The 13,226-nt window shown below is 40.6% G+C and overlaps 1 protein-coding gene across 1 annotated transcript in view; it reads left to right on the forward strand.

Moving 5' to 3' along the window:
* The window catches only part of LOC121605777 (adhesion G-protein coupled receptor D2), a 92,499-nt gene that overhangs the window by 49,657 nt on the left and 29,616 nt on the right, over positions 1 to 13,226 (forward strand). The window contains exons 22-23 of the mRNA XM_041935850.1: positions 1,826 to 1,879; positions 5,320 to 5,473. Of these exons, the coding sequence (XP_041791784.1) occupies positions 1,826 to 1,879; positions 5,320 to 5,473 (208 nt within the window). The remainder of the gene's footprint in view (positions 1 to 1,825; positions 1,880 to 5,319; positions 5,474 to 13,226) is intronic.

Below are 13,226 nucleotides of genomic sequence, written 5' to 3' on the forward strand. Positions count from 1 at the left end.
GCACCGTGTCGAAGGCCTTCTGCAGGTCTTGTCAGAAATAATAGGAGGGTTTTGGAAACATGATGCTGTTGATTCTGCCCTGTCACAAGGCTCGGGCTCTCTTCATTATGTGGCCCTTCAATGTTGGTATATATGCAAAACATCCTCCGTATACACACGGTGTCTCTGAGACTGTGTGTGTGCGTGTTCAGTGTGGTGTCATAATTTATAACACGCTGCGACTTAATGAAGCCATAAGCCATAATGCATATTCACTAACGTGGTGGGCTGGGCTGGGATGGGCTGTAGTGATGAGTGCCCATCCGCTACAAATTTACAGTGAGCGCTGACAATGTGCACAGACACACGCGCGCACACACACACACACACACACACACACACACACACACACAGACCTTATAAATGTTGGAGGCTTTTCATAGATGATTTCAGCCTATTTAACTGAACTGCTAACACAGGCTGAGTACTTCCTGCTGTTCTGTATATTTTTTCATTTAGATTGTTTGATGCTAAGCAGATAAAATCCTGTTTTTGTTCACAGTAACAAATCACTCATAGTCAACATAATATGAACATGCTAAAATATTAAATTAGGACTGATATTTTTTTTCCCATGTCAGCAGGCCTATTACATTGTACTAGCAATTTAAAACAAGTTATTATTCACTCTTAGCTGCTGCTGTGTGACAAAATATCAACCTTTGTATATTCCCATGTCTTCATTCCTCCTCTGACCTCCCTGAAGAATATGTAGGAACAATTTTAGATTGAATCCTAAATATTGAATATTATTTTCTTGCATGTCTTGATTTGTAACACAAATTTCATTGAATTAAATTATAACTATTAAGGTATGATTGAGTGATCAGTGAATTTTCTACCATAAAGTTGCTAACACATCATTTTTTAAAATCATTTTGTAAAATCAAAATGTTTTATTTTGTGCAAAGTTTTTCATACATTGATGAAGGCAGAGTTTTCTCCAGTAGACTGGGGAAAGACTTAATTGCTCTATTATTATTATTATTAATACTCTATTATTGTCTTCAATGTCTTTGTATCATGTGATATTATTTACACAATATTTGCATGAAACATATGTGAAATTCACATATAAGATATAATCAAAGGTCATCCAAATTATTACAGGTCTCTTAGCAGCTTAACTTCCACAGCATTACAGAATTAACTAAATTAATTTAAAACCCAATTTATTTATTTTTTTGTCTTAGTAAGTAAGTAATTTTGCAAACATGCAGGTAAATTTCAAATTTGATCGCTGGTTGTAAAATTACAACTATGTACTAAAACTCTACGCATGTATACTGCGTATCTCTAAAATCTATGACATTCTTGTCTTGTATGTGTTAAATGACGGCGTGCAGTACACTGATTCATCCGGAGTGTAAAAATGTAATCTGTTCTGCTAGGGCGGTCCCTTCTCCTCCAATAGCTCCATTTGTTGGTCCCGGCGCTCTGTGCTGACAGATGATAGCTTGAAGTCGTCTCCTTAGTTTGCCAGCTCTATGTGTCACTTTCAAGTCCCATTAGCCACTGGAACATACTAGAACACCTTCTCACACACACACACACACACACACACACACTTCCCCAACGGCTGCCCGTGCCCTCAAACTAACGCTCAAGATCTGTTATTTCGCTTCCACATTTTATTCTTCTTTCTCCATTTTACACTTTGGGTGCTCGCAGGAATTTGCGGTGAAAGATTTTTTGTTTTGATTCATTGTAAGCAGGTTTCATTGAGTGCTGTGTCAGATACACTTATCTTTTTCTCTCCCATTCACTCTCTCTCTCTCTCTTTCAGGTTCGGAGCACGGTCAACAGGATCAAGGAGAGGAGAAAAGCGCTTAATTTTTCAGTATGTAACCCTCTATTTTCCTGTGAAAAAGTGTGTGTGCGTGCGTGTGTCTCTGAAACACACTGGTGCGACAGACTAAATTTTCCTTCCAGCTTTTGCCTCTCATGGTAAAAAAATAAATAAATAAAAATCACCACTAGTAGCAATGCGAATGAATGTGATTGCTGGCCACAAAGCACAATTGTACATCTACTAGCTTCTCACTAGTAGACAGTCCATGTTAGATGCCCTTATACATCAAACATAGACCCTCAGTAATAGCCCCCCCCCCCCCCCCCGTCCATATTGAAGCACCTTCATCCCAGCAATGTCAAGCTCTGTGGTGGGTTACAAGTTTCTAATCCAGGACAAGCAGTCCCCTGACATTAAAGTGTCAGGCCAGTATTTATACCTTGTTGGACGCTGCTGTTTGGCTGAAGTGGTGGGATGCTGCGTGTGCGTGTGTGTCGGGAGGGGGGGCGTGTGCACGGGTGCGCCTTGGAATATCATCGCCTACACAAAGCACTTTAAAAGTACTTAATCGTCTCTAGCACACACAAACAGGCACATACCACACACACATATGGACAATTATAAAGCCTAGCACCTTGACGAGCCCCCACTCTCATCTTTCCATACTCCTTTGCCCCCGCCATCACATGCACGCACGCAAAATGCATCTTGTCCCTTATGAGTGATCACATTAACGCCACTCCTCTTTAGCCTGTAACACTTTGTCCTGCCCCTCCCACTGCACCCTGACCCACACATATGTACACCCCCCTATATTCCCTACCCTTGCACATTTCAGGTCATTGAAGAAGGGATGAAACCTTTTTTGACAGCAGATTGATTTTTAAAATATCAGGCTGCACCTACTTCCTTTTGACCCCCCCACCTCAGATGGACACTAAGGATGGGAAGAAATGAAATAAATAAATAGATACATTTAATGTGTCTGTGTGTTGGGGACGGCTGGGGCCCCTCGCCACCAGGTGCAGTCTGATATATTGGCTGCTCATGTTATCAGTGAGCCCCCCCCCCATGCGTCTATCGTCATTTTTACTGCTTCCTCTCCCCTCTGGTGGTGGCAATTTTCCAATCTTGCCGGGTTCCGCTACCAGAATGCGTTTTTTAGCCATCACTGCCGCCTGACGGTTTTTAGCTAATGCTGTTTTGTGCCATAAATCCTGCTTGAAATACTGTATCTACCTGTCCTTTGGTTAGATAGGAGACATTTGGCTCTAGATGACCGCACATGGCCCTATATATCCCCTTGTTGTAAAACATAGGATTGGGTATCGTGCTTTGGCGGCTGAGGGATAAAGAGGCTTTGGCGATGTTACTGCATATGGGGTCATTTGAAGACGAATGGCACTTGTCGGGGATAAAGGGGTTTATCTGTTGTATTATTTGTAACAATTGAAGGGTTAGCCCAATGGGGTTATTCATTGCAACTTCATTTTAAGGATGTGAGGTGGTTATTTAAGTTAAAAAAGATCATTTGAAACTTTCATTGTCACTTTTATTCTTTCATCACCAACATTACAAGTAGCTCTGCTAAGGTCAATTGATCTACAGATAATCTGGAATCTCTTAGATGATCAGCATGATACAGATTTTTTTGGGGGAAGGTCAAGCACCAGGCTGATACTGTAACATTGATTAACTGTATCTAAACAGTGGACATGACATCAGATTAAATGTGTTGTGTATAACCTGTGTATAACACTAAACATGAAAAGCATTTAAATGTTCTAAAACGATTTAACTGTATATTGCTCTTGGTGCAGTGTCATGACACTCCTCTGACCTTGGCCACCTCTCATATAAATTCCATCAAACCTAATCACACACTCTCCCCTCTTAAACTACACACTTCTGTCGACCTCTTTAGCCCCCTTCCTTGTAGTAGCCGTCTACATGGGCGTGGGTCGCAAACACAGCTTTGTTAGCCCTGGGGGTGGGGTTTTACACGCACGCACACACACATACACAGCGTTTTGTATGTGTATGTGTGATACACATACAAACGCTTTGACCAGTGTGGCCTGCCTGTTTGATACCAAGTACCTCCTGACCCACCCTGACCTCCCTCTTGTACACACACAGCCAGATTGCTTTGTGAAATAAAGCTGTCAGTTGCAAGACCCAAATAAAAAACAACCCCCCCCCCTCAATATTCCATCCCCCTGACACAACTGAAATATAGATATAAATTGGAAGTGGATTAGTTTTTTGGATCTTAATTCAAGTTTTGACAACGTATAGGAAGCTAGGAGTTCGTTCAAATCTGTTTTAGCCCTAGAAAAAATTAATTGGACTGGACTTTTTCGTCTTTGTCTGGTTTCAAAAAAACAACTGTGGAGTAGCTGCGTGTTGTTAGGCTAGTTCGATAAAAGTCAAATGACTTTAAAAAAATGCCATTCATTTGTGTTGATGGGACCCCTGGTTGGAGTTACAGTGGACTTACAATGATGTGTAGCTGTGCATGTAATTGTCTCTTTTTCAACTTGTGCTTGGGTGGGTGGGTGGGTGGGTGTGCACTGAAGCTTGACATCAATACACAAAAGCAGCCAGAATGGCAGACCCCAAGTGTTTGCCATGTGAGGAATTCCTCTACGATAGAAGTACAGTATGAAATTTAAGAAGACCCCCAGTCTGTTTGAGAGCTATGCAAACAAATGGGTTTTCTGTGATTGCCGTTTATTTTGGTCTGGCTGGAAGATGCGTGTGCATGTGTGAAACAAGGAGGTCTCTGAGTTAAATTCATAGAGCAGCTGCTCATGTTTGGTGCTGGAATTGCAGGATGGACAAGTCTGAACGGCCCGTGACATCCTTTTACAATCCTGATTTCAGAAGAGTTGGGAAGCTGTGTAAAACATCAATAAAACAGTGATACTTTGCTCACCCTTTCAGACATATACTCTATTGAATCAGTGCAAAGACAATATATTTAATGTTTTACTTCATCAACTTCATTGTTTTTTGTAAATATCTTATTAGCTTATTCTGATTTTGATGCCAGCAAAAAGTTTCAAACAAGTTGGGACAGGAGCAACAAAAGACTGGGAAAGTTGTGGAACGCTCCATAAACACCTGTTTGGATCATTCCACAGGTAAACAGGTTGATTGGTGACAGGTGATAGTATCATGACTGGGTATGAAAGGAGCATCCTGGAAAGGCTCAGTCATTCACAGGCGAGGATGGAGCGAGGTTCACCACTTTCACCACTTCACCACATTATTGTGTAAATGAAGTTACTACATGGACTCAGGGACACTTCGTAAATTTTGCATTTTGTTTTTATCTATGTTTTACACAGTGTCACAATTTTTTTGGAATTGGAGTATTTTGATGATGAAAGTTGACTAGTACTAGTGACTGTGTATATGTTTTACAGGTATAAAACCCTTCAGGGACCACCTGAAGCTCACACTGCCTTTTCATTTCTTTACAGAATTGTGCCAGTTCCCGACCATCCAGCTCAGTTACCAGCTCTCGCCCCGTCAGTTTCCCATTAGGAACTACCCCAAGCCAGGAGGAGGAGGCCACCACCACCTATACATGCAGCACCACTCCAGGCTCGGGGAAGGAGGAGGAGAGGACCAGAGGTGAGTGTTCAAACCATAGACTGTATAAAACATAGGCGTAGTATTGGTGACACCACTCATAGGTTTCTGTAGAGACATTGTGAAGCTCAGTGACAATGGCTGCAGCCTTTGCCATCTCGGCAGTGCCTGACTCCTCCAGACACTCAGCTGATACAAAACTTGGCAAAAAAGTTGAGCTGTGGTACGCTAAAGGCCAAAGCTAGTTGTCACTTAATGCTGCCATGCCCCTAATTATGCATATCTTTAAGTCTTAGAATAATTTGAATTTGTGAGTTATATAAAAATTCATACCCCACACAGAAAGTAGCCATATAGACCAAAACTGTTTTTTGTACCAAGCTGTAATTTATTTTTTATTGCTGCTGTGAAGTTGGGCATTTTAATATGGAGTTCTATGAGGTTTGACTCACTTTTGGAGTCAGCCTCAAGTGGCATTTTGACTCATCAAACACATGTAATAATAGCACACACAGTGCTAATTCTTTGCTGTTGAGATTTTTCGCTCACTGGCATGGCTTAGTGGCCACCCCGAGTGAAGCAGAATCATCAATAATGTTATTACCCAGAGATGTCATTCTCATTTTAAAGTTGAAGGTTGAAGGTAAAACAATAAAATGCTAATGATAGTTCAATGCAACTTTATACAGAGCCCTCGCATGTATTCTGAAATCAGGTTCATCTTCTTTCTGACTCACTGTAATATCCTCATACTCAGATTTATTTTCACACTTGGGAACAATGTCATGCACCATGGCATTCTCAGACTTTGATTCTATACTCTCATGTTTCAGGATAGACTTTAATTCATATAGATTATGCGCTAAAAATGCAAAAATTACCCAGACAAAACTTAACTTAGCAGCATTCACATGAACCATATCACACCATATCCAGTATTCACAATTCATCAGTGCTCCAGCTGCCACTGGAAAACAGAACTGCTACTTCTTGACCGGCTTTAACTTTTGATTACAGTTAAAGTTGGGGCTTTGGCAGTTTGACTGTATCACTACTAGCTGTATTCACTTTTCACACAGTTTTTCCTATTTGAGCAGAGGACTTGAACTAGCTTTGGAACTGAACATAATATCAAGTCACAAGATTGCTTGCTAATTTGATTTCTCTGTTGGCCTTGCTTCTCAAAAGCACAACCAATCCACCATCACTTAAAAAGAACAAGAAAGGTCACTCATCAAGTGATATTCTTTTATTTAGAATGAAAGATGAAATCTGAATATATGTATATAAGGATAAGTGAAATATTTTGTTGGTTGTATACCTTTTTTTTTCTTAATGCACCCTCTTTTTTTAAGAGGGCAGCACCTGTAGCCTTGCTTTTTAGAAAATTTCAGTTCAGAAGTGGTAGTTTGCGTGTGAATGATTTTAATTTTCACTGTTCAATTTAGTCCCTCAAATGCAGCTAAGCCTTTTCACTGATCGATTCAATGGCATTAACAAATGTTGAGAGCTTGTGTTTGTGTGTGTGTGTGTGTGTGTGTGTGTGTGTGTGTGTGTGTGTGTGTGTGTGTGTGTGTGTGTGTGTGTGTGTGTGTGTGTACAGTATACAGTATGTGGGTGGCAGACTAGATAGGCTGCACATAATTCATCCAGGCACCTAATGTATGATCGAAGGTGCCCACTCAATGACTTGAGTCCTAATGACACCTACCTCTCATTTTTGGATGTACTACTGTATGTTTTCATTAACAGTTGTTTGGGGGTTTTCTTGTCACTTGCACAAATTCCTTTTTTTGCCTACATAAAACTTTTATATTCACTCACTTGTAGTTTATTAAGTACACCCCACGGACCTGCAATAGGGTATGTCTTCATTAATGTTGTAATGTTGCATTTTTGTTGAAACTCTTTTAGGGAGGTGTTTATTCATTGGTCATTTTGCAGGCCATAGTTAGGTAATGGTGTTGTCACTTGTACTGCATTACACTGGGAGATGTTTGTAATATTTAATTCAGCCTCACTGATACATGGATGGTCAGAATATCCAAAACACTGGAGCATTCAAAATGATCATGAAGTAGAATCAAGCTTTTGCAAGGTATAGATTTGTACATTCCTCCACTGTTCCCCCTCTAGCATATCTGCAAGGCATTACGGAGAGCCGCGGCTGGCCTGTTGAGTGAAATCAGACATCAGAAATCTCCTGTTAAACTTAAACACTAACCAGACACCCTGGCTTCAATCTAGCTGCCTGACCCATGCTGCACTCAGCAGAGTTAAGAGTCATTTGGTTGTGGAAAAGATTGGAGACACCAGTTCCAAAGCAGGGAAAGAAAGAGGGACTGGTTTCATTCTGTAATTTAAAGCCTTAGGTCTTAGTGTCACTCATGCTGTTGCCTTAGTTTATGCAGAATTTGGAGTGTTAAAGCATTTTTTATTCTTAACTTGTAATATTTATGTGCAAAAGTGGTAAAAACAGAGTAAACCACGACTGAACGGGGGGAGGGGGGTACTCTGCAGAGCGGTTCATGAAAATATGTCTGCATAAATGAAGGCTTATCAAATGACTGGGCAGACAGTGTTTCGGATAAAAGCTCCAATGTTGATCCCTGAGATATAATGTCACCAGAATGTTTGAAGGAAAAAACAGATGAATAAGTCTACATTTTTTTAATTCTTTTAAACTCATTCTTCTTTAGTTGTTGTTGTTATTTTCGTTGCTAATACTTCATTTTATTTATTGTCTATGAAGTAGAACATTTGAATTGAAGTTAACACACAGTAACTTCACCTGGTAAATACTGCGTGGATCATGGTTTATGACTTGTACAATAATGATGTTCCCATTTGAATAGTACATGTGCTGTGTGTTATTGCTCCTTGTTGCCGCTCCATGCACCTCTCAGACTGTGATTTACAGCGTTTCCTTTACAGGTGATTTGCATGGTCCTCGACACCATTACTGTCTCTTTCATTCACTCAGTGCGCAGTAGTTAAATCAGTCCCTCTATTGCGCAGTAGTTAAATCAGTCCCTACATCACATTTACATGACTGAACCTCCAATATCACTTGGCAAATCAAACTCTGCAGTAGAAATGTAACATAATTGTAGAAGTAATTCAATGGCAAATGATATTATTCAGCCCATTTGCTGCCCCTCCAATCTGCTCCCGACTCAAAGCTACAAGATGCAAATGCAGTCGGCACCATCTGATTGAGTGCTGGGACATACACAACCAACTATTGCTACTGTAAGCATATTATCATTCAGCAGTGTACACATGCACTGTCAATACGCTGGAACTAACTATCATGCTGAATCCAGAACAACGGACTATAATCTTGTACCACATGAGATGTGATTGAATATTTTCTTTCATACTGGGCTTCTTTTAAAATATTTGTGATGGTGTGAAGATGCAGCAGTTGATGAATTTCTCTGAAAGGGCGAGTGGACATTTTGATTACTTTGATTAAATCAATTATTAACTTTCTCACGGAGTGTTTCTAGAAAATCAATCTACACTTTAGCAAACAGCACATAAAATGTTTGCTTTATCTGTCATTCTTGATCAAACAGCATTCTTCCAATTTAGTAAAAATAAAAAACAATCAAGCCAAGCCATGCCAGGAGCAGAATCTTAGCTTTACAATAGTGATGCCTTTAATTTTACTGTACACTCCACATATGATACAAAATGTCACAATGCACAAACAACAAACAGATGGGCCCCATCTTTTCCCCGAACAATAACCACAGCATCTCCTAAATGATAGTGGTAGCTTGCATGCAAGGTCAGCCTCTTCTTGGTGGGGCTGTGTGTATAGGGAGAGAGTCTTCTGCTTTTGATACCTTTATGCCTTTTCCATCCTTCTGTTTACTCAGGGTGGTTGTCACAAATGTCCAAGGCAGACAGTGCGTTATGTGGAGGGTACATGATGAAAAAAGTGAACAAAGTAAAGCATTTGCTGTGAGAATAAGAGAAGGACAAGTGCAAAATGAAGGAATAAAAGAGGAATAGGGGGTGAAGTGTGTGTGTGTGTGTGTGTGTGGGGTGGTGGTGGGGTGGGGGGGGTGAATTGAAAGGGGAATGGCTGTGTGGGTGTTTGTGTATGTGCATGAGTGTTGCATTCCTGATGAGATGGCCCCACACAATGGCTGAGTTGAAGGTTGCGAGCCCTTTTAAGCGGGAATAATACGTTGGGTCACCAGTGTTACCTGGCGACACGTTCTTGCGTTGTTAAAGCCTCCTCCTCAACGAGCAAAGATGGCCGAGCAGTTATCTTTCTTTTATGGTTCACATTTGAATTCAAAAGGTCTTACATTGAGTTTTCCTGTGGGGTCTCTAAATGCATCAAACTGGACTGTAGGTATTGTTCTATTAATAATGAAATTGTGGTTCGTCATGCTGTTTCATGTCCAGTTTGTGCCAGTATTTGATGATGCAATGGTGACTGCATGTCCTCTTAATATCACAATGTTTCTAAATGTGAGGGTCACAATCATGCTAGACATTTTAGTCAGGATTTTCTGTTGTGTGATTTACAATTTTAAGCACCTACACGTTTAGCAATAGACAGAGCAGTTGATCAGTTGGCTTGTTGGTCTGTTCCCATTTTAATAACCAGTTAAGCAGGTGAATGCAATGAAGAAAATGGACAGTGTTGTCGCAAACCTGATTTCTGGTGTCATTTCCAGTTTACATAACCCAACTTGTAAGAACCATATGCCTGTGCATTGCCAACATCTGACACCCCTTCCCCTTCCTCTTTTGCTAACATGTGTTCCTCAACATCCCTCTCAATTAGGGGCCTTGTAGATAAAATAGTGTGGCGGTCTATTGCATGCGTCCTCTGCAGATTACACACAGATCCTTCGCTGACACCACCACGGGGTTGACTCCCACTTACCTCCCTCCACCCACACACTATCACTTGTCATGCATGTTTAGCCCAGTTCATTGACATGCAACAGGATCCCCCTGCTCTAAAAGTACAAGAAGAAAAAATCCCTTGTGTAATGACAGCATGTTTGCAGCAATTTCACCTGGGCGCTTGCTGTGGAATTATTTTCTCTATTTGTCCACCTCTTTAGACCATGCGCTATACTGACAGTCAGATATTACAGGATTGTGAATAAATTACCTAAACATCCCTATAAATCAAGGGAAAGTGATCATGTTTTAAGGATAAATGCTGATGCTATCAGATGATATTTGTATACAAAATTGGATAAATTGTGAATGTGAAGTGTTCATACAGTTTGTCACTGAACTGCATTGCACCTTTACTAGCAGGACATTACAATTCATTTTTACAATACTATTATAACTCTAACCCTAAATTATATGTTGTCTCATATCAACTATCAACAGCTGCTCTATGATTGATTTTTGAAATGGCCTGGTTTACTGAGGAATAAAATGTACAAATGATTGAAAATGTGACACATTTAAGTTAAACTTTTCAGTTGCTGTGGAGTGTGAACTATTTTTAATTTAAAAACAACAGTTGAAGTTTGTGTTTTATGGTATTTGGAGACCAGACTTCAGGAAGAATAAGAATTAATTGCTTTGGGAGTTGACATCACACTGATATTTACCACAGCAGATTTACAGACACTAAGGTGAGGCGTGTATGTGTGACAGAGAGGTATTTGGCCTGTGAGCGGCAGCTTGTGTTCAGTGTCTCTCTGATGCAAAGTGATGTGTGCTAATTCTACATCTGCTCAAGCCAAACAGGGCTCCAAAGTTCAGCCAAGTCTTAAAAACAATCACTTCCTCACAACTTATCTTCCCCTACCCTTCTCTCTGAGCACTAAATTGAATTTGATGCATTTTCCTTTTTGCATTTTGAAGTGATGGACAAATAAGTGGATATAACTTTGGGGTTTTATGTGTGTGTCTGTGTTTGAATGTGGATTGAGATTTGGTTTGTTGGCTTGGCTGTTTAGAGGATATGTGGCCCTGAAATGGGCTCTTGTCATGTGGGCTGAAGCTTTGAGGACTTGATTGTAGTCTCACAGCGTAAATACCCAAACAAACAGGCAGCAGTCAAAATGTGCTGTTGGTTTGCCACGTATTTACATTCCTCTTTCTCTCATTCGCTCTCTTTCGCTTGCATCTGATTTGTTAATTTGTATTTGCTGGCTAACTTTCCTTTCTTCTTTCGTTGGCTCTCTTTCTCTGACACACACTCCTTCCATTCTGTTGACTGTCTTAGCTTTAAACATTTATAATACTTGTGGGTCCAAGTGTTGGAGGAAAAGGACAGGAATTAAGATTTAAATTGTCAGTTAAAGCACTTGCTTACCATTTCTCACTGTTGTGTGAAAAATCTCAAAAACATTCCTGGATCATTTGAAACACTTAAACAACTGCATTTTCTGCACTCATACTGCATTCTGGCATTTCGAATTCATCACACCCAATGAAACAAATCCAAAGATGAAATATGGAGTCCATTTGGTTGTTCTTAAGTGGCTTTAAGCGCAACTGTTTATACATATTCACCCAGCCGCTACAAAGCGTACGAGGCTTCTCGAATTTGTTTTCCGCAGCTGTTCTGCATAACAACGCCACGCTATCACGCACAGGCGGAAGTCTGGTGAAGGGAATCTATTTATAATTCAAAGAAACAACAAGGCACAAGCTATGGCGTTGTCAGATATAACAAATTGAGGAGGAAAAGAGTTGAATTTGTATCTGCTTACAGAGGTTGACTGCATTATACATACTGCAGGTGCCGCTGAGTGCGTGGTAATAGGATATATGATGGATGGCCAAGCCGCATGGGCTCCCATTCCTCTGGGTTATTCATCTATTTATCTGCTTATTTATTTATTCCTTCACCCAGAAAGACCCTCACAAACTCAGGATTTGCCTAAGGTGCAGTAGCACCTGAAAGAGCGTAGGCCAGTATGGAAATGGGGCAGAGCTCTCCGAGGTCTGGAAGTCCGCTGTTGTGCACGTGGTGCGTGCGCTGACATCTGTGCTGATGTTCATTGGTGGTGTTGGTGGTTTAAGGAGGCCTGCAGTTGACTGACTCTTGATAGTTCCTCTTTCAACTAAACCAGAGAGCAAAACCATGACACATCTTGTTAGTAGGAACTTGTTAGAAACCACAAATGAAATACTGTATTTGAACATGCACTAAAACTTGTCCAGATAAATTTCTACACATATTAGAGTCAAGCTATTGTCTCTTTAAGGACTGTTATTAGTACTCTGTATATCTAAAGGATGGTGCAGTGGTTAAGACCCATCTTGAGCTACTTGCACCTCTGCTGTTGTAGGACTCAATCCACCATTGTGTCTGCTCATTTTATTTTGCTCCCCTCAGCTTTCCTACTGTCTCAATAAACAAAACATGTCCAAAAGTTTCAAATATTAAAGATCCAGATACTGAAAAGAAAGACAACAGAGAAAATTTAAACCAAAAAAGATGAACTCAAACTGTGGCACTTTTTTATGATATATTTGAAGAATATTGGATTGATACAATTCAGTTGTAGCAGTCAGCAAATCAACATTAAACCAAACCAGCAGGGACTCGTGTAACAAAGAGGTAGCAAACAACACACCTATGATCACACACAGCCGTCTGCTAACTGCCGTTCATGTTTAACCCTGTCACTGCTCCCCTATCAAGAGTGTCACTCAAGGACCTGCATGTCCCCTGAGGCAGGTCACCTCCCCTGGGCCAAACTGTCTCACAGTTTACCCCCACCCCATGTCATCACCCCCCTCTCAGCACAGAGGAGACACTACACTCTCTCTTAGTAAATATTCATTG

This window comes from Chelmon rostratus, chromosome 4 (genome assembly GCF_017976325.1).
Source record: "Chelmon rostratus isolate fCheRos1 chromosome 4, fCheRos1.pri, whole genome shotgun sequence".
In the NCBI taxonomy this organism is placed as follows: Eukaryota; Metazoa; Chordata; class Actinopteri; order Chaetodontiformes; family Chaetodontidae; genus Chelmon; species Chelmon rostratus.